This window comes from Rattus rattus, chromosome 2, assembly GCF_011064425.1.
Source record: "Rattus rattus isolate New Zealand chromosome 2, Rrattus_CSIRO_v1, whole genome shotgun sequence".
NCBI lineage: Eukaryota > Metazoa > Chordata > Mammalia > Rodentia > Muridae > Rattus > Rattus rattus.
Window position 1 is genome coordinate 46,222,472 of NC_046155.1, and position 18,656 is coordinate 46,241,127.

Below are 18,656 nucleotides of genomic sequence, written 5' to 3' on the forward strand. Positions count from 1 at the left end.
TTGGGAAGTCCTAACGAAAGCCTGCAAGGCCTCCTGGGGAAAATAAGCAAGCCTCAGGCTTTCTCTTAACTGCTTTTATGAACTGCGGTGAAAATTTTTCATTTAGTCTAAAAGGGTTCTATTACTTAAAGCAAGTGCACAGTATTGCTTCCGAGAAATCCCTCTGGGCCATCAGAGTGGATTCAGGGTGAGTTCGTGTGACTCCTTGTTTTTTTTTTTTTTTTTTTTTCTTTTTTCGGAGCTGGGACCGAACAGGGCCTTGCGCTCCTAGGCAAGCGCTACCACTGAGCTAAATCCCCAACCCCGACTCCTTGTTTTTTTAGTTCCTGGTTTTCCTCTGAAGACTGTGTTCTGTTGACATTCAGATGTCACTCTTGCCTGCAACGGACTCAGTGGCAGAGCTTATGCTCACGGCCTTGGGTTCCATCCCACACCCCCAAATCCCATTCAGACGGAATCTCAGAACTAAAACCTTCTCTACTAATCAGACCTCGTGTTAACAGAATGTATATAGAGAAACACTTGCATTTTTCTTGCAGTCTTTTAGAAAACCCAGAGCATCGTCCTTGGAGACACAGTTGGGTCTGGCTACAGAATTAATTCCCAAACCAGCAGATTTGGAGGTTTTCCTTCTGGATGCAAGAAAACCGAGCTGTCATTCTTCTCCCTTATTTTCTAGGGAAGGAGGGATTCTGGGAGGGGAAGTTTAGTGGAGGATATTTGCAGGAGGTTTTAGCTTAGCTTGAGTGACTCATTCAAGTTCAGGCGAGGAGAAAACATAGTGAGGGTGAGACACCGGTGGCTACCCCTTTAGAACCTTGGCCCCCTCTGCAGTCTTTTATGGATTGAAATATGGTCAGAAATTAGGGTTTTGTGGTGTTATTCCCCCTCCCCTGCCCAAAATTCCAGAAGAGGCTTCCTACAAACATCACCACCTTCTCTCCCTGGAAGGTAGGTTGCGAAGCCCCAGAAGCTGCTCCTCACTGCAAACCGGCACCAGCAGCTTCTCTCTAAGGAAAGAGTAAGCCTTTGACCTTCAAAGCCTCTGAGACTGAAGGATGACTCTATGGAAGGAAGAACTGCTTGCCTCAGGTGTCTGGACAGCTTTGTGTGTCTTGAATATTCGTGCAGAGTAGCATCCCATATCCACCACAGGGGTTAAAGATTGCTCAGCAACCCTGTGCAAATCTAAGCCTGGCTTATTTTGTGGTGTCTGCCGGGAGGTACTGCTCTGTTTTGCTTAAGTCTTGAACTTCTAGCCTGCTTCTAGATGGCCCAGACCGCACTTTCCTGACCGCTGCTTTCTCTGCACAGGAAATGTCTGTAGGCCTGGCAAGTTCTTTTTCCTGTCTCTGCACTCCCATTCCAAACGGTGCCTTTGAGATTCGAGAACCACCAACTGTCTCCCTCTGAGCCTGGAACATCCTCGTCCTCACATTTTCAGTCAGCTGGCTTAGAAGCACTGGGTCTGTCCTGAATCTTTGTCAGACATCTAAAGACCTCAACTTATAAACTGTAATTACCATTCTTGTAAATTCTTAGGCATAAGAGGCCTAAGAATCCCATTTTCTTCATTTAAAGTATTTTTCCCAAAATGAAAAAAAAAAAACCACAAACAAACAAACAAAACCCACCAGAAACCAGAGGGCTAGGACTAGAATTGACCATTTACTTAAAATAGTCAAAGCAAAAGCTCCTTTCTTTCTTTGGCACTTTTTTTTTCCTTCTTTTTTCTTTTTTTCGGAGCTGGGACCGAACCCAGGGCCTTGAGCTTGCTAGGCAAGCGCTCTACCACTGAGCTAAATCCCCAACCCCTCTTTGGCACTTTTTATATGATGATTTTGAGTATCTGTAGTTGTTCTAGCCTGAGGTGATATAACTAACAGTACACAACAACTCTTGAGAGAGGGTGGATATGAACCAAATGAGTAATTGACACATGACATTAGTAAATGATCTTTGCTTGGAAGAAAAATAAGAGCGAGAGAGAGATGGAGTCTGATGGGCTTTGAGCAAAGCCTTTAAACAGGGCTATGTTGGCATCTGGGAGAAGCTGAGTCACACAGGAACAGCAAAGACCCCAGGAAGATCCCCTGGCAGTGACTGAGAACATGACAGACTCCGGTTGGGGCAGAGCTAACAGAACCTTGTAGGCGATGTGAGCACTCGGGCTTTTGTCAGAGGGAGATGAGGATTATGGGGAGGGCTCAAATAAGAGAGCTATGGGCCCTGGTTTGGTAAGTCACTAGCCAGAAGGTCAGGGGGAAGGAACGAGGACAGGCATAAAAGAGGAGAGAATGGCAAGGACAGTACTGAACTGAGCCCAGGAATTACTCATCCTGGAAATTATAAAAAATACTTTGGGTATTGACAAAGAGGAAGGCTATTGTGATTATGGAATACAAAGTAAGACCAGGAAAACATTTTTTTAAAACGCGCTTCAGTTGTGAGGCAGAAAGTTCAATTTGGGAGCTGCTGTGCATCTACTCTGAAGCAATGGATTTGAGAGTCTTGGCAATCTGTGCTCCAGAATCTATCTTCTCTGGAGCTAACAGCATTTGGCCAGTGCATTTCAGAGGAAGCTTTCAGGGCCTTCTTAGGAAGCTCTCCCCTTCCTGTTTCCCAAAATTGCCTGGGTGCACGTTAAACCAAACCAAACCAAACCAAAAACAGGACCCATCTCATTCTGTGATTATAGCACGACTACAGGAGAATTCTTGTGATTACAAAGTTTGGGAAGCTGACCACACACACTTTGAGGGGTTTGCTGAGAGCTAGCAAACATCAAAGGTCGCCCGTGAGGGCCGGCAGGTGGCGCCACATGATCGTGAGCAGTTGAGGGCGCTCAGAGGCGCGGAGATCGCAGAAAGTCCTCAGCGTTGCTAGGGCCACCCTGTCACCGCGAATCTCCAGAGGAGCTGCATGCAGGAGTAGTGGACTGGGGGCTTGACTAGTATCCCTATTTGGTTTTAGGCTGTGTGCACCGTAAGTTGTCTCCAGTCGGCTCTGGTGCTACCAGGGAAGGAGGGCTCAGCCCTTTCTGCGCTGACACGGAGCCCTGTGGAGCCCGCAAGGCCCTGCAGCAAGGACTTCAGGCCTCGCGCCTCAGGGCAGTATTGCAGGGCTGCCAAGCCCGCGCGCGAGGATCTACTACAGAGACCCCACAGGGAGCGCCGCACCCGCGGACCGCTCCGTTTCATTGGTTGCCTGGAGGAAGACCACGCCTCCATCCCTACAGCGCTCATCTTTGACTGGCTCTTGCGTCTGGGATGGCCACGCCCCCTCCCCTCGCATACACAAGAGTCACGCGCCTTTCAGTTGGAAACTTGGCATGCTGAGGAGGACAGTGGCCCTCATCTCCCCGCCCACCTCCCGTGCCATTGGTGCGGCACGCCGACTGCGACCACGCCCCCATTCCAGCCCCCTGGCTGGGAAGGCGGGCACCCGCTCTTGATTGGTTGGCAGACCTGCCTCTCGCGGGAGAGGCTAGCACGCCCCTCCCTCCTCTCCCTCCTCCCTCGAGCCCGGGGGTTCCTCAGCTGGCTCAGTCCGAATCAGTGTCATTCAGAGAGAAGGACAGCTGAGGGCTGGGCGCGAACGCGCGGTTGCAGTCCTGCTCGGGCGCGGGTGCCTGCGCTCGCGCCGCCGGGTGGGAAGGATGAAGCCTCAGCTGGAGCAGCCACCCTATGATTGGCTGTGGAGCTTGTGAACCCGAAGTAAAGATGGCGGGCGGGCAGGCAGCCGCCGCACTGCCCACTTGGAAGATGGCGGCGCGCCGCAGCCTCAGTGCCCGCGGCCGGGGGGTCCTGCAGGCAGCTGCGGGCCGGCTGCTGCCGCTGCTACTGCTGAGCTGCTGCTGCAGCGCGGGCGGCTGCACAGCGGCCGGCGAGAACGAGGAGACTGTGATCATCGGGCTGCGGCTAGAGGATACGAACGACGTGTCGTTCATGGAAGGGGGTGCTCTGCGGGTGAGCGAGCGGACCCGGGTCAAGCTGCGGGTGTACGGGCAGAACATCAACAACGAGACATGGTCCCGCATTGCCTTCACTGAGCACGAGCGGCGCCGGCACACACCCGGCGAGCGTGGGCTGGGGGGCCCCGCGCCTCCGGAGCCGGACAGTGGCCCCCAGCGCTGCGGCATCCGCACCTCAGACATCATCATCTTGCCCCACATCATTCTCAATCGCCGCACATCGGGCATCATTGAGATCGAGATCAAACCGCTGCGCAAGATGGAGAAGAGCAAGTCTTATTACCTGTGCACGTCTCTCTCCACGCCCGCACTGGGCGCCGGCGGCTCCGGGTCTGCGAGTGGCGCCGTCGGGGGCAAGGGTGGCGCGGGGGTGGCTGGACTCCCGCCTCCTCCCTGGGCCGAGACCACCTGGATTTACCACGACGGTGAGGACACCAAGATGATAGTGGGCGAGGAGAAGAAGTTCTTGCTGCCCTTCTGGCTGCAAGTGATCTTCATCTCGCTGCTGCTGTGCTTGTCCGGCATGTTCAGCGGCCTCAACCTGGGGCTCATGGCTCTGGACCCGATGGAGCTGCGCATCGTGCAAAACTGCGGCACGGAGAAAGAGAAGAATTATGCCAAGCGCATCGAGCCGGTGCGCAGGCAGGGCAACTACCTGCTGTGCTCGCTGCTGCTGGGAAACGTACTAGTCAACACCACGCTCACCATCCTGCTCGACGACATTGCGGGCTCAGGCCTTGTGGCGGTGGTGGTCTCCACCATTGGCATCGTCATCTTCGGAGAAATCGTGCCCCAAGCCATTTGCTCCCGACACGGCCTGGCGGTAGGGGCCAACACCATCTTCCTCACCAAGTTTTTCATGATGATGACCTTCCCCGCTTCTTACCCGGTTAGCAAACTGCTGGACTGCGTCCTGGGCCAGGAGATAGGCACTGTCTATAACCGGGAAAAACTGCTAGAGATGCTCCGGGTTACTGACCCCTACAACGACCTCGTTAAGGAGGAGCTGAACATCATCCAAGGGGCGCTGGAGCTCCGCACCAAGACGGTGGAGGACGTGATGACTCCCCTCAGGGACTGCTTCATGATCACCGGCGAGGCTATCCTGGACTTCAACACCATGTCTGAGATCATGGAGAGTGGCTACACTCGAATCCCAGTGTTCGAGGGAGAACGGTCCAACATCGTGGACCTGCTCTTTGTCAAAGACTTGGCCTTCGTGGATCCAGATGACTGTACTCCCTTGAAAACCATCACCAAATTTTACAACCACCCTTTGCACTTTGTTTTCAATGACACCAAGTTGGACGCTATGCTGGAAGAATTTAAGAAAGGTGGGCAATTTTGCTATTTTTTTAATTGGCTTTGCTCTTTCTGTCTCCATCCTCCTCCCTCCTTGAGTCCTCTACCCCCAGACCAACCCCCCAAGGAGAGTTGACCGGAATTTCTCCCTTCCTTAATTGCAAAGTTGAAAGGATGGCATGGACTTGGGCACGGATTGAACTAGTGAGCACTTCTAGGTTTAAAAGACTGTCATTGCTTTTTCACATCATCCAAAAACAGGCTTTGTAATTTCAGTGCTTGAAACTTGACCCTCTAGGGGCCTCCTGAGGGATCTGCTTCATTCATTGTCTGGGTCCTGAATAGGTAGGTGAATGTACAGATGGGCTCCCTAGATGCCCTTGGGTTACATCTGATCATAGACGTTTGGAAAATATTTAAGTAGCCTTAAAAAGCCCATTGCAATCCTTTTTTCCTTCCTTAAACGCCATGCTGACATCTCAAAGATTGGAAGTATATTTTTGTCCTTGGCTATCTGGCATCCTACAGGGTAGACTGAGGTCTTTGAGGGTGGATCAGGGGTAAAGAACGTACCATTCTAAACCCTCGCATTATTTGGATGTGACTTCTCAGGCTGGGAAATGGGGTTTGTTTCGTATAGAGCAAACTTAGTTATTAATATATAACTTGGAAAGGTTAGCGGTAAGTTAACTTTTTATGAGGCTATAAACTGTCTTCTTCATTGTTTCTGCTTATCTGACAGCAAGTACAATTCCCTAATGCAAGTGTGGTTTGGCAGCAAGCTTGAACCTGTAATAGTGGGATGCATACCATTCTTAATTATGATTTATTTCTTGATTTTTTTTAAAGTGTTCTTCTTTTAACCTTGATCTCTTGATATGTTAACATGAAGTATGTCTCCAGGCTCTAGGGTATTAGTCAGGAAGAGGCAAAGGCCCAGTGTCCGCCATGTGGGCACTCACAGCACATCATTTTTTTGCACTGTGGTATTGCCTGTCTTATTTTGTCATAAATAGGGGAATAGCAACCAGCGCTATTATTACTGAGACTTTGAAAGTTGCCAGTAAATAGCTGGTGTTGTTGAAAACCAAGGGATGCTGAGTCTTGTCACTGGTGCTTGGCATGCACCAGCATTGCAATGTGTGTGTAACCTTGCATGACCTGAAAACTAAATTCTCATTCTTCACATGGAATTTCCATCACTAATGGGGTCACTACCCCGACAAAGGCCATGTGTACCTGGTGACAGCTCACTGGATGGGATCGTGTGAAGATACAGTGTGCCTGCTTGTCCTCGCTCCCTTTTCTTGGATGAATGGTGTCCTCTCTGGAACAGGACCACAATGCAGTAATTTTCATATAAAAAAAATAGAGCAGAATGTGCTTCAGGGCTGAGTAATTTGCATTTAAAAGCAGGGGGAGAAAAAGAAAATGTCCAGTATCTCTAGCCACAGAGCTTTTGGGGTATGGGTTCCGTGCCAAGCTGCTCATTAAGAACATTGAACTGGTGTCTTCCTTCCTCCACTCTGCGACACAGGGGGATGTCTTGAAATGCTTGAGGATGCCTCCGAGTCCCCAGCGCTGGCATGGTTTATTGTGTCCTTTGTTGTTGCTGTTCAGATTTTTGCATATCACCTTATAGATTGCTAATACCAGGCTGCCAGGCACCCCCATGTGCACCTGTAGCCCCAGCTACTTGGGAGGCTAGATCTAGAAAAATAACACGGAATACTTCACTTTGGTTCTGATCCAAGGAGATGTGTGGCCTTTGGTTAAGAAGTAGAGCAAAGGGAAGCTACATTCAGTCTACTAACATATTCTGAGAAGCAAAGACATTGGTGGCAAACCAGAGATTTAAGCCATGTCTTTAAGGGAGCACCATAGCTGCTTGCCACTTAAAGAATAGGAATAATTGATTTTTTTAATATTCCCTTTGATTTTTGAGAAGTGAGTTTGGTCAATTTGACTTTACAATCGGTTACATTAATTCTGTTTTTTTTTTTTTTTTTTTTTTTTGGAGCTGGGGACCGAAACTAGGGCCTTTGCGCTTGCTAGGCAAGCACTCTACCACTGAGCTAAATTCCCAACCCCTAATTCTGTTTTTTTTAATTAAAAATTATTCAATTTTACGTGATTGTGTGTGCACCTGAGCATATGCATGCGTACCTAGTACTCGAAGGAGCCCTCAGAGGTTAAAGCTGTCAGATCCCCTGGAACTGGGTTACCAGGCAGTTGGGAGGTGGCAGCCATGTGGGTGCTGGGAGCCGAACTCAGGTCCTCTGCATGAACAATCACTTGACTGCTGAGCCATCTCTTTAGCTACCTGGCCTTTTCTTTCAGAAAAAAGTTTATGAAACCACATTCAACACTCAAAAAAAAAAAAAAAAAAAAAAGGAGAGAGAGCAGAAATGAATCAATGACATTTGTATTTTTGATAGCAATATATTTTGACAAAAACGATATTTCATAATCATTATACCAATGATCTCCACAATATTCTTCACACTCTGGAGTAATACATACATTCATTTACATACTATAAGTGATACTATATTTGGTACCTTGACAGGAAGTTATAATTAAATTTACAGGCACTTTTTTTTTTTTTTTTGGTTCTTTTTTTTCGAGCTGGGGATCGAACCCAGGGCCTTATGCTTCTAGGCAAGCGCTCTACCACTGAGCTAAATCCCCAACCCCTACAGGCACTTTTTAAAGCAGGTATTTATATATTTACCATTATATATTGACCAGGTATTAGTTCTTTTTAATGTGCGAGTTACAATTGTTCACCTGCTTTTTTTTTTTCATGATTTTCTAATTTAGATATAACTTTCTCTAATGTATTGGGGATTAAATTCATGGCCTCCATGGTGGGCAAGCGCTTTACCAGTTATGCTCTCAGCTCCCTGAAATAGCTGAAAGATTAAAAGTTTATTTATTCTTCTGTGTGTGTGTGTGTGTGTGTGTGTGTGTGTGTGTGTGTGTAGAGAGAGATCAGAGGACAGTTTGTGGGAGTTGGTTCTCTCCTTTCGTCCTGGGGGTTGAACTCAGGGCTCAGGCTTGGCAGCGTGTGCCCCTGTGGGTTGAGGCTCCTCACTAGCTTCTGCCATCATCTGTTTTATGTGTTTGTGATAAATAACGCATGGCGTGTAGGGTGCTCTGGAAACTGTTCCCACTCTTATCTTCATGTCTAAAAAACAGAAGGAGAACCAAACCAAGACTCCCCCAATCCCACTCTAACCCCAAAGTGGTTAGACCATTAACCCAATCTCATTGGATGTTCTCTGCAGAATTAAGCTGGTCTCTGTTGAAGCTTTTCTCATTGCTGCTGATAACCAGACTGATTAGTTCTCCCAGAGGAGGTGCAGATAGAAGGTTCAGGAGTTGGAAAGAGATGCTACTTTTGTGTAAGCATCTTTAGTGTCTTCTTTCCAGTGGTTAGAACTTTTAAACTCTGTCTACTGGTGATGTGTAGCCTTGTGTGAGGGGGAGGTAATGATGCTTATTTTGTAGTTCGATCATCACGGTAGTGATAAAGATGGCTTTGTGTCCTTACTCCTGTCTGCCAGGCGCAGGGCTGGAGGCTCTTCCGAGGGGAACCTTGTTGAAAGCTCATGATGTATGAATGGAGTGTTATCCCTATTTTACCAACGGGGACACCTGAGGTTCAGATTGAATGGTTTCTTCAAGGTCACATAGCAATTCGCCGATTTGGGGTTTTAACTCATGTCTGTGTGGCATCAGAATTAGCTGTTGTTTTTTTTTTATTTGTTCCTTTGTTTGTTTATTCCATGTGCTAAGCTCTACTTCTAGCCCCCAAACTACTACTCTCTTAATCATTCTCTTATACTAGCTTGAAATGCTGATACTGGCATTATTTTTTTTTTTTTTCGGAGCTGGGGACCGAACCCATGGCCTTGCGCTTCCTAGGCAAGCGCTCTACCACTGAGCTAAATCTCCAACCCCTGGCATTATTTTAAATTCATTTGCTTTATGTGTGAGCACGTGTGGTCACTCCGCTCAGGCCTGGTACCTATGGAAGTCAGAAGAGGGCATCCGCTCCCCTGGACCTAGAGTAATGGATGGTTTGGAGCCACCATGTGGGTATTGAGAACTGAGCCTGGGTTCTCTACTAGAGCCTGGAACCACTGAGCAATCTCTTCAGCCCCAGTGTTTCTGTTTGAATGAGTGTGAGATTTGGGCTTTTGTCAAGACATTGCCTCAGAGCCTATTGGGTAAGAGGCCACTCGGTGTGTTCATAAGAAATGCTATTTGCTGTGTTTAGAGCCAATGCTTGGTGATAGTGGGTAGGGTCGGTGCCCTCTTTTTAAATATTGTAACATACTGGTGCTTTTGCTTGTGTAACCACAATGCCAAGGGATTCTTTTTGCCAGCGTTACACATCAGCACTGAGATTCCTTTTGTGGATTTTACAGTAACATTATACTGCCCATTATGCTGCTTTAATGGCTGCCTTACCCCTGCCTTATTATTTTGTCATCATCACCACCATCACTACACGCATATGTTATGTATATGACTGTTTGTGCACCACACGAATCTTGTGCCAGAGGAGGTGAGGAGCCTCCTTGTGCATGCTAGGAATCCAACCCTGGTCCTTTGAAACATCCAGTGCTCCTAACCCTTGAGCCACCTCTCCACCCTAAGTCGTCAGACTCCGTTTTCTGTTCCAATCTTGATTTTATCTTTTTTTTTTTTTTTTTTTTTTTTTTGTAGCTGCCATATTAACATTTGGTTGCTAACGGGCGTCCTCTCCAAGCCCACTCCTCATGGCTCCTCCAGTCATTCCTTTTTGTAGTCACTTATAAATCAAGTACAAAAGTAAGCTCAGAAATTCCTATTAGCAGATGATGGGAACTCTAGGAAACTGTCTAAAGCAAAAAGAGTGCAATGGGAAGAAAAATTCAACAAAAAGCTCCCTGTTTCCAGTGCAGAAAACCTGTGAAGCTCCTCCTTTACCTGTCATTACCTTCTTATCAGCAGATTGTGGACTCTAGCCACCCAGCTATCTACGCCATGGTAACTTTGAAGAAGTAGTAACCAGTTATTGTTTCTTTCATTCCTTTTTTTCTTTGTAACAATTGCATTCCAGGATTGCAGGACTCATGGTTTACAGCTGTTTAGGACTTGATGGGATTCTTTTCTTCTTATTTCCTAGTTAGAAACAGGTGACTATCTAACCTTACACATGCAAGGGTGTATGTATAATTTTCATTGAAAACATCAGGTACAGACTGGGGAGGCAGCTCAGTTGGTAAGGTGTTTATCTGGCAGGTACCAAAACCCTGGCTTTAATCACCAGCACTGTATAAATTGGGCCCGGTGGCACACATCTGTAATCTTAGAACTTGGGAGGTGGAGGCAGAAAGGGTCAAGAGTTCAAGGTTATCCTTGGCTACATAGTAAGCCCAGCCTGGACTCTGTACATTCTATCTCAAAATAAATCCATTAAGTACGTGATTCTGTTTCTGCAATAGTCCAGTAACTCTTTGCCTATTAAATGTTAAGAGCTTAATATGGAAATATTTTTCCCTTACCAAATTTAGTGTTTTACTTGTTTAGAATGTAGAAGGATGCTTTAACATTGATATTAAAAGGTGTGTCAGGTGTCAAAGAGAGCGATCTGTACGTCTCTGTGATCTTCCTTTGTGTGTGTGTGCAGCGCCTTGCATTAACTTTGTCACAGTTCATTGAGAAGGTGCACAGCTTGAAGATTTTCTAGTCCAATGTTTGCTGATATTTTTGCTAGGTGACAAGATTTATCTGGATCACTTATTAAGGGAAGATTCTAGGCCTCGCTCAGAGTCTTTGTGACCTGTAGGCTATGGGGAAGGGGTTGTGGGATTCATCACTGCTAAGCTACCCCAATAACCTTCACAGAAAGCCTGAGAGGACAACATGGTTCCTTAGCCCCTGGAATAAGGAAAGTCAATCCCGGACAGGAGAGTGTTTGGGGCCATTCCTTACCACCTAGGCACATCCACTGGACCAGAAGTCACAAACATCCCCGACTTCTAGGCTGGGGTTCTTTCCACACTAACAAACCAACCCTCCCTCCCCTTATTCAGAGTTAAAGATTAGCCACATCACTGAGAAGTCAGGTTCTCAGGCTCGACACTGGTTTTTATCTTGTGACTTTGATGTCAATATTTCAGATATCTTGCACTGAAACAATTGTCGGCTGGCATTTTGTTACACAGATAATAGGTCTGATTGTGTCATCAGATTTTTATATTGTGTTTTACTTTAGCTTAGCTGATAATTGAGGTTTGACTTTATTATGGTCAGAGTGGGAGGGTATTTGGGGACATGGGTTTTGGTCTATAGGTTGCTCAAAGCCCCTGGTTGTTAAATACAAGTACTCCCTTTGATTTAGTGACGTATTTTCTTGTTAGATTTTTTTTTCTTTTAGAGAAGTGTAGGTTGGATTTAGGGCTACAGGGTAGAGGTTCCTTGGCTCTTTTCATTTCTGCTCACATTCTGTTGAGATATCCATCAGGGCCGGGTTGCACAGGGGCGGAGCTGGCTTCAGAATGGGAGATGGGGAACGGATGGCAAGCGATCTTTGTGGACCATGCATTGTTAGCCAGATTAGGTAGTGATGGACGTGGCAGTGCCAAGCACTTCCCCTGGTTTTACTTTCCTTATTTACTTATCTATTTGTTTGCAGACTTATTTGCAGATGTGACTGGTGGGGTTGGGACACAGGACAGTGCAAGTCTTGGGTCTACCCCTCATCCGTGAGCCATGACTCAGGAAATATTTGACTCCCAGCCCTCAGGGATAAGCTGCTTCTCAGCTACTGTGTCTTCAAATTCATTAAACAGGAAAGTGCCACTTCTTTGAGTTGTAGATCTTCTGGTGACAAGGGACTTGAACCCAGCACTACACGGGGTGTTCAATCACATGTTCCTTATTCTGCAGTAAGGTGCAGATGGACCTGATGACCTGGTCAAATCACATGCCCTGGGGATTTCCCGTGGTACCCACATAGCTGCCTCGTGTCTCGCATTGAGATCAGATACATGCACACACAGCAGAAAACTCTTCAAAGTTGCTTAGGGGAAGCCGTGCAAGCAGCAGGCTGTGGATATTACCAAGGAGGGCTGCTCTTGCGGCCATTGCACACTAGATCTGGTGAGGAAAGGCTTAACTGCTTGTAGCCTTCCCCCCTGTTTTGTTTCAGTGCTGCCACTGATCGTAAATATTGCACTGATGCTCTAGGCTGACCTTGAAATCACCATGCTCTCTGTCTTCATACTGATATCCTGTCAGACCTGGACCAGTGCATTTTGTTTTGACAGTGTATGCTTTGGAAAGAATGCCGCTTGCTAATGAAGTTAGGAAAAGTAGGCTTCTCTTGGAGGTGCTTTGGATAGTTACTTACCTCTTTGACCCTAGTAGAAAATGGAGATCTTTCCTCTAACTCATAATATGACTGAACTAATGCACACCTGTAATCCTGATGCTTGGGATGCTGAGGCAGGAAGATGGTGATTTCAAGGTCAGTCTAGTCTGACTTGTCTCAGAAGAAAAAAAAGTGAAAATCAATGTAAAACTGTTTCTACCAGGGCTTGGGAAGTAATGCCCAGTTAGTTACTAGAACAGTACTTCCTTGGTAATTGTATATAATTGCAGGAATAGATTAAGTTCATGCTACTGTAACAAAATTTCAGAAACTGGGTAGTTGGAAACAATCTCCCCAGTTCTCTAGGCTGAGAAGTTTAAGAGCCAAGCATGTGGTGTCTAGTAAAGGCTTTCTTCCCTTGTCCTGACATGACAGAAAAGTGACAGGGAAAAAGAGAGCCTCAGGTTAGTTCCCTCCAGCCTGGTGATAAGGGCCTGAGCTATTCTTGAGGCCACCCTCATGACCTGGCGGCTCTGAGGGCCCCAGCTCTTAGTACCCCCATGATGGGGATTAAGTTTCAACATGAATTTTGCATGGGCAAGTTCACAGTAGCAGTTCTTAGTCCCGACTGGGGATCTGACAGTCAGGGAGACCATAGCACAGGGTTTATAGCAGTTATAAATATTAGAATCTTGAAAGAGACTAATTAGTGTAGGTCCCTCCACCTTTCTCTTTTATAAAAAACCAGTTTTTTTATTATTATCATTATTAACTGTGTGTGTGTGTGTGTGTGTGTGTGTGTGTGTGTGTGTGTGTGTGTGTGTGTGTGTGTGTGCCCTGTGTAATGTGGAAGTCAGAGAAGCTGGTCTTCTCCTCCCCCATGTGGGTCCTGGGGATTCAACTCAGCCTTCCTGGTGGCAAGCCCCTGTCCTCACGGCCATCTTGCCAGCCCTCTTTTGATTGAGTTCTATGCTGGCTCTTTAGACTGTTTGTTAGCTTGACAAGCTGGCTACAATTATTCCATGCTCCAAGTTCCCTAACGTACAAATACCAAGACTACAATAATTACTTTTTAACTAGAGGTGGCATGATAATAAAGATGAAAATATCTAAAGCAAGTTCTCAAGGATTTTGAGATCCCCCCAATGTCCCAGGTTTTAATACAAAAGGAAGTTCTCAGAGTAACTTGTTTCAGCATTGATTACATGAAAAGTATAAAACAGTGTTGTTAATATAGCGAATTTGTGTCACTTAGAGCAGTGTGATTTTGACACTTTGGGGAGGCATTCAGGAGTCCGAAAGTGTCCTTTGGATTAGCAGTCTCTTTTCTAAAACCTTTACTTAGTGATTCTAGAAGAGAATATGCTGGCCTTCATATTCAAGGATGTTGTAATGTTATGTATGAATGGAGAAATGACCTGAAGACCTGGCATAGAGGGGAACATTAAGGAAATTAGAGATGTCGGCTAATTACAATCATTTAATGATAATTTTGAAGGCTGTGTGGGAAGTGTAGGGTGATTACTTGTAAGGATTATAGACTTGTAAAAATCCGCACATGCCTCGACTCGAAGGGAATGTGAGGAAGGAAAGGTAGTTGATGGGTCGGGTGGGCTGATCACAGCTGATCTTTGCAGAAGTCTGCTCGTTAGCTTCGTACAATGATACACTTGGGAAAAATTCAGATCTGCTAAGAACATTGTGTGTCCTGGTCTTGGAAAAGCTCACCTTTGTCATGCTGAGAACTCAGTATTACCTCCCCCTGGGGCATTTGATTGCCGAAACAAATAGTTCTTTTACTGGGGTTGGGGATTTAGCTCAGTGGTAGAGTGCTTGCCTAGGAAGTGCAAGGCCCTGGGTTCGATAAAAAAATAGTTCTTTTACAAATTTTAAAAACTGGAACCTAGTTTACCCCTTTAAAGCGCATGAGTCGTGAATTTTAGTATTTTCAAGGTTGTACAACCATTACTGTCACCCTTTCGAAACATTTTCATCCTCCCTCCGCCAGAATTCCCACACCAGGAAGCAGTCACTGCCCACTCCCTGCTCCCAAAGTCCCTTCTATCTGATTGCTATCTCTGGGTGACCCTATTCTGGACTTTACGGCTAGATGAAATGCAGCCTGAGGCCTGGTTTCTCTGGCTCAGCCTTTGTGTTCCTGGTTCGTTCGTGCTGCAGTGTGGGTAAGCACCTCACTCTTTTCCATGGGCAAATACCTCATCTCAAGGATTTAACACATCTTGTTTTTGCATCTATCTGTGGATGGACATTTGTGTTATTAGCCCTTTGCCTTATGAATAATGCTGCTGTGAACCTTGGTGCACGGGTTGTTGGTGGACATAGGTTTTCAGTTCTTTGGAGTAACAATGTCGGAGTCAAGTGGTCACTCAGTTGTTGAGTTCTGTGGTTAACAACGTTAGCTTAGTTATTAATTAAGCACTTTTCCAAAGTGACTGTTCCATTTTATACACATGAGGGTTCCAGTCTCTACATATCTTCACATTCTCTCTCTCTCTCTCTCTCTCTCTCTCTCTCTCTCTCTCTCTCTCTCTCTCCCTCCTCCACACACACACACACACACACACACACACACACCCTTTATAGAATCCAAGACAATGTGAAGCGATAGCTCCTCCAGTGGCTTTGATTTGCATCTTTGTAGTCGTAAAGATGTTCAACATCTCTTCTTGTGCTTACAGTCATCACCATGTTGTGGGAGAATGTCTGTAGAGTTCCTTTGCCCATTTCGTTATTTATAGTTTTAAATTGCACGATAATCTGTGTGTGTGTGTGTGTGTGTGTGTGTGTGTGTGTGTGTGTGTGTGTGTGTGTGTGTGTGTGAATTCAGGCACTCGCAGGGGTCAGCATCAGCTCCCCTGGGGCTGGAGTTACTGGTATTGGGAGCTGCCTGACGTGGGTGCTGGGACCCTCTGCAAGGGCAGTGTGCGCTCTTAACGGTGAGCCACTGCCTTTTGAATTTTTAAGAGCTCTTTTTTATGGGGAGTGCTAGTCAGTTATCAGATGTATGTTGTGTAAGTAGAGTCCTGTCCTGTGAGCTACCTTTTTACTTTGAAACAGGAAAGTGTGTAATGCTAGTGAAGCCAGTTTGTCACCTTCTCTGGCACACTTTAGTGCCATGTGTGCAGCTCAGTTGCCAGACCCACGGTCATGTGAACGCAGCCTACACATGTGAACGATGTGTGCCTACACTTCCCTCTTTGACTTTGACCGCTTTAGTTCCTACTCCGGGTCTTTAATCCACCCTGAGTTAATGTACACAGTGCTAGGAGGGTCCATTTTCATCCTCCTGAGTGTGGTATCCAGTTGTCACAGTACATTTGCTGAAAAAGACTGTGTTTTCTCCACCGAGTTGTCTTGACATACTTGCCATGAAAATGAAGGCGAAATGAAGCCTGGGCTGATATTCTGTCGCTCACACCATACTTTCTCAGCTCATGTTACTTTTGTTAGTTTTTAAGTTTGGTCGTGTACACCTTTCAGTTTTCTTGGGTCAACTTGTCCATTTCTAATTTTAAAAAGTTAGACTTTGGGTAGGGGCTGCACTGCATCTGTATCTCGGTTTGGAGAGTGTTGTAATGTTGGTGACCCTGAGTCCTCTTCATCCAGTGCTGGGAAAGCCTCTTCCTCCTGTAGGTCTTCTCCTTCCCTGCACTGCTGCTAGTTCCCTTTTGTTAAATTATTCCTGAGTATTTGGATTTTTTAACACCACAGTAAATGGAATTCCTTATTAACTTTATTTTCTATTTGTTTGTACCTAGCGTATAGAAATATAAGCACTTTTTGGTAGATTGATCTTATATTCTGCAATCTGTGGAACTTAGTAGATAACAAATATTTCCTTTTTAAAAATTATAATTGAAGTTATTTAATTTTATATTTCCAATATTGATATAAGTGCTATTTATGGAAAAATTATTTCCTTTTCCTTTTGTGTAAAATACTGTGACCAGGGTCTAATTTTCTTCTCATTAGCAAGTAGTTCTTAAAATAGAAAAATGCTTTTTAAAAAAAATATATGAACTTCTTGACCTGGAGAGATGTCTCAGGGGTTAAGAGTACTTGCTGCTCTTGCAGAGGACCTGGGTTCAGTTCCCAGCTCCCACTTGGAGTTCACAGTCAATTATAACTCTGGTTCTTAAGGGATCTCCTGTTGTCTTCTGACCTGCTTGGGCACTAGGCTCTATGTGTACACATAGATACAGGCAAATACTCACACACATAAAAATCATATATATGGATATATAAATCATTTATAATATTTTTGAGCAGCATTGCATCCCTTGGGGTTATCTTACATTTACTATTTCATTTGATTTCAGTAAATTTTATATTTTTCTTTAAAACTTTCGGCATGTGGGAGGCGGATGTTGCACAGTTGGTAGAATGTCTGCTTAACATACATGAAATGTTGGGTTTGATCTCCAGCACCACGGAAAATAGGTATGGTGGCAGTTCTTGTAATTCTTATACTCAGAGGCAGAAGCAGGAGGATCAGAAGTTCAAGATCATCCTTAGCTACTTAGCAAGTTTGAGGCCAGCCTGGGCTATGTGACTGGCTGGACTGAATGTTTATAGAGGTTTTTGTAGCAGTCCAGGGATTGTGATGAGTTTAGAAAGCATCCAGCTAACATCTAAGTTGTTTGACAGTGCCTTCAGAAGATCATTTCCCAACGACTTTTATATTTTTTTCAATTTTTTTTTATTCTTTTCAGATGTTCGAGGAAGCCCCGACTTTTAGTTAATTCCCTTTATACTGCCACCAGCAGTGTGACTGGAGTATTTGGCTTTCCGGGTCACTAGAATAGAAAATGAATCTCTGCAGTACTGAAGCGAACTCCAGGGCCTCACGTACACCAAGCAAGCGCTGTCAGCCCTACATTCCGGCCCTCTTTTCTCCTCCCTTCCTCCCTTCCTCCCTTCCTTCCTTCCTTCCTCCCTCCTTCCTCCTTCCTTCCTTCCTTCCTTCCTCCTTCCTCCTTCTCCTTTCTCCTTCCTTCCTCCTTCCTTCCCTCCCCTCCTTCCCCCTTCCCTCCTTCTTCCCTCCCCCCCTTCCCTCTCCCTCCCCCCCTTCCTCCTCCCTCCCTCCCTCCTTCCTCCCTCCCTCCTTCCTTCCTCCTCCCTTCCTTCCTCCCTTCCTCCCTTCCCTCCCTCCTTCCTTCCTTCCTCCCCTTCCTCCCTCCTTCCTTCCCTCCTTCCTCCCTCCTTCCTTCCTCCCTCCTCCCTCCCTTTCCTTCCTTCCCTCCTTCCTTCCTTCCTTCCTCCCTTCCTTCCTTCCTTCCTTCCTTCCTCCCTTCCTTCCTTCCTTCCTCTCCTTCCTTCCTCCCCTCCTTCCTTCCTTCCTTCCTCCCCCCCCTCCCTTCCTTCCTCCCCCCTCCTTCCTTCCCCCTCCTTCCTCCCTCCTTCTTTCCTTCCTTCCTTCCTTCCTGTGCTTCCTCTCTTCCTTCCTCCCTCCTTCCTTCCTTCCTCCCTCCTTCCTTCCTTCCTCCTCCTTCCCCTTCCTTCCTCCTCCTTCCTTCCTTCCTTCCTCCTTCCTTCCTTCCTCCCTTCTCCCTCCCTTCCTTCCTTCTTCCTCCCCTCCTCCTCCTTCCTCCCTTCTCCTCCCTCCCTTCTTCCCTTCCTTCCTCCCTCCCTTCCTTCCTCCCTTCCTTCCTCCCTTCCTCGCTCCCTCCCTCCCTCGCTTCCTCCCTACCTTCCCCCCTCCCTTGCTTCCTCTCTTCTTCCTCCCCTCCCTCCCTCCCTCCTTCCTTCCTTCCTTCCTTCCTTCCTCCTTCCTTCCTTCCTTCCTCCCTCCCTTCCTTCCTTCCTTCCTCCCTCCTTCCTTCCTCCTCCCTCCTTCTTCCTTCCTCCCTCCCCTTCCTTCCTTCCTTCCTCCCTCCTTCCTTCCTTCCTTCCTCCTTCCTTCCTTCCTTCCTTCCTCCTTCTTTCTTTCCTTTCTTCCTTCCTTCCTTCCTTCCTTCCTTCCTTCCTTCCTTCCTTCCTCCTTCCTTCCTT

The 18,656-nt window shown here is 46.5% G+C and overlaps 1 protein-coding gene across 2 annotated transcripts in view; it reads left to right on the forward strand.

The window, feature by feature from the left end:
• Nucleotides 1-3,501: 3,501 nt before the first annotated feature.
• Nucleotides 3,502-18,656, forward strand: part of Cnnm2 (cyclin and CBS domain divalent metal cation transport mediator 2) — a 128,649-nt gene continuing 113,494 nt past the window's right edge. For both annotated transcript variants that reach the window (XM_032892139.1, XM_032892140.1), the window contains exon 1: nucleotides 3,502-5,307. In XM_032892139.1, the coding sequence (XP_032748030.1) occupies nucleotides 3,687-5,307 (1,621 nt within the window). In that variant the 5' untranslated portion in view covers nucleotides 3,502-3,686. The remainder of the gene's footprint in view (nucleotides 5,308-18,656) is intronic.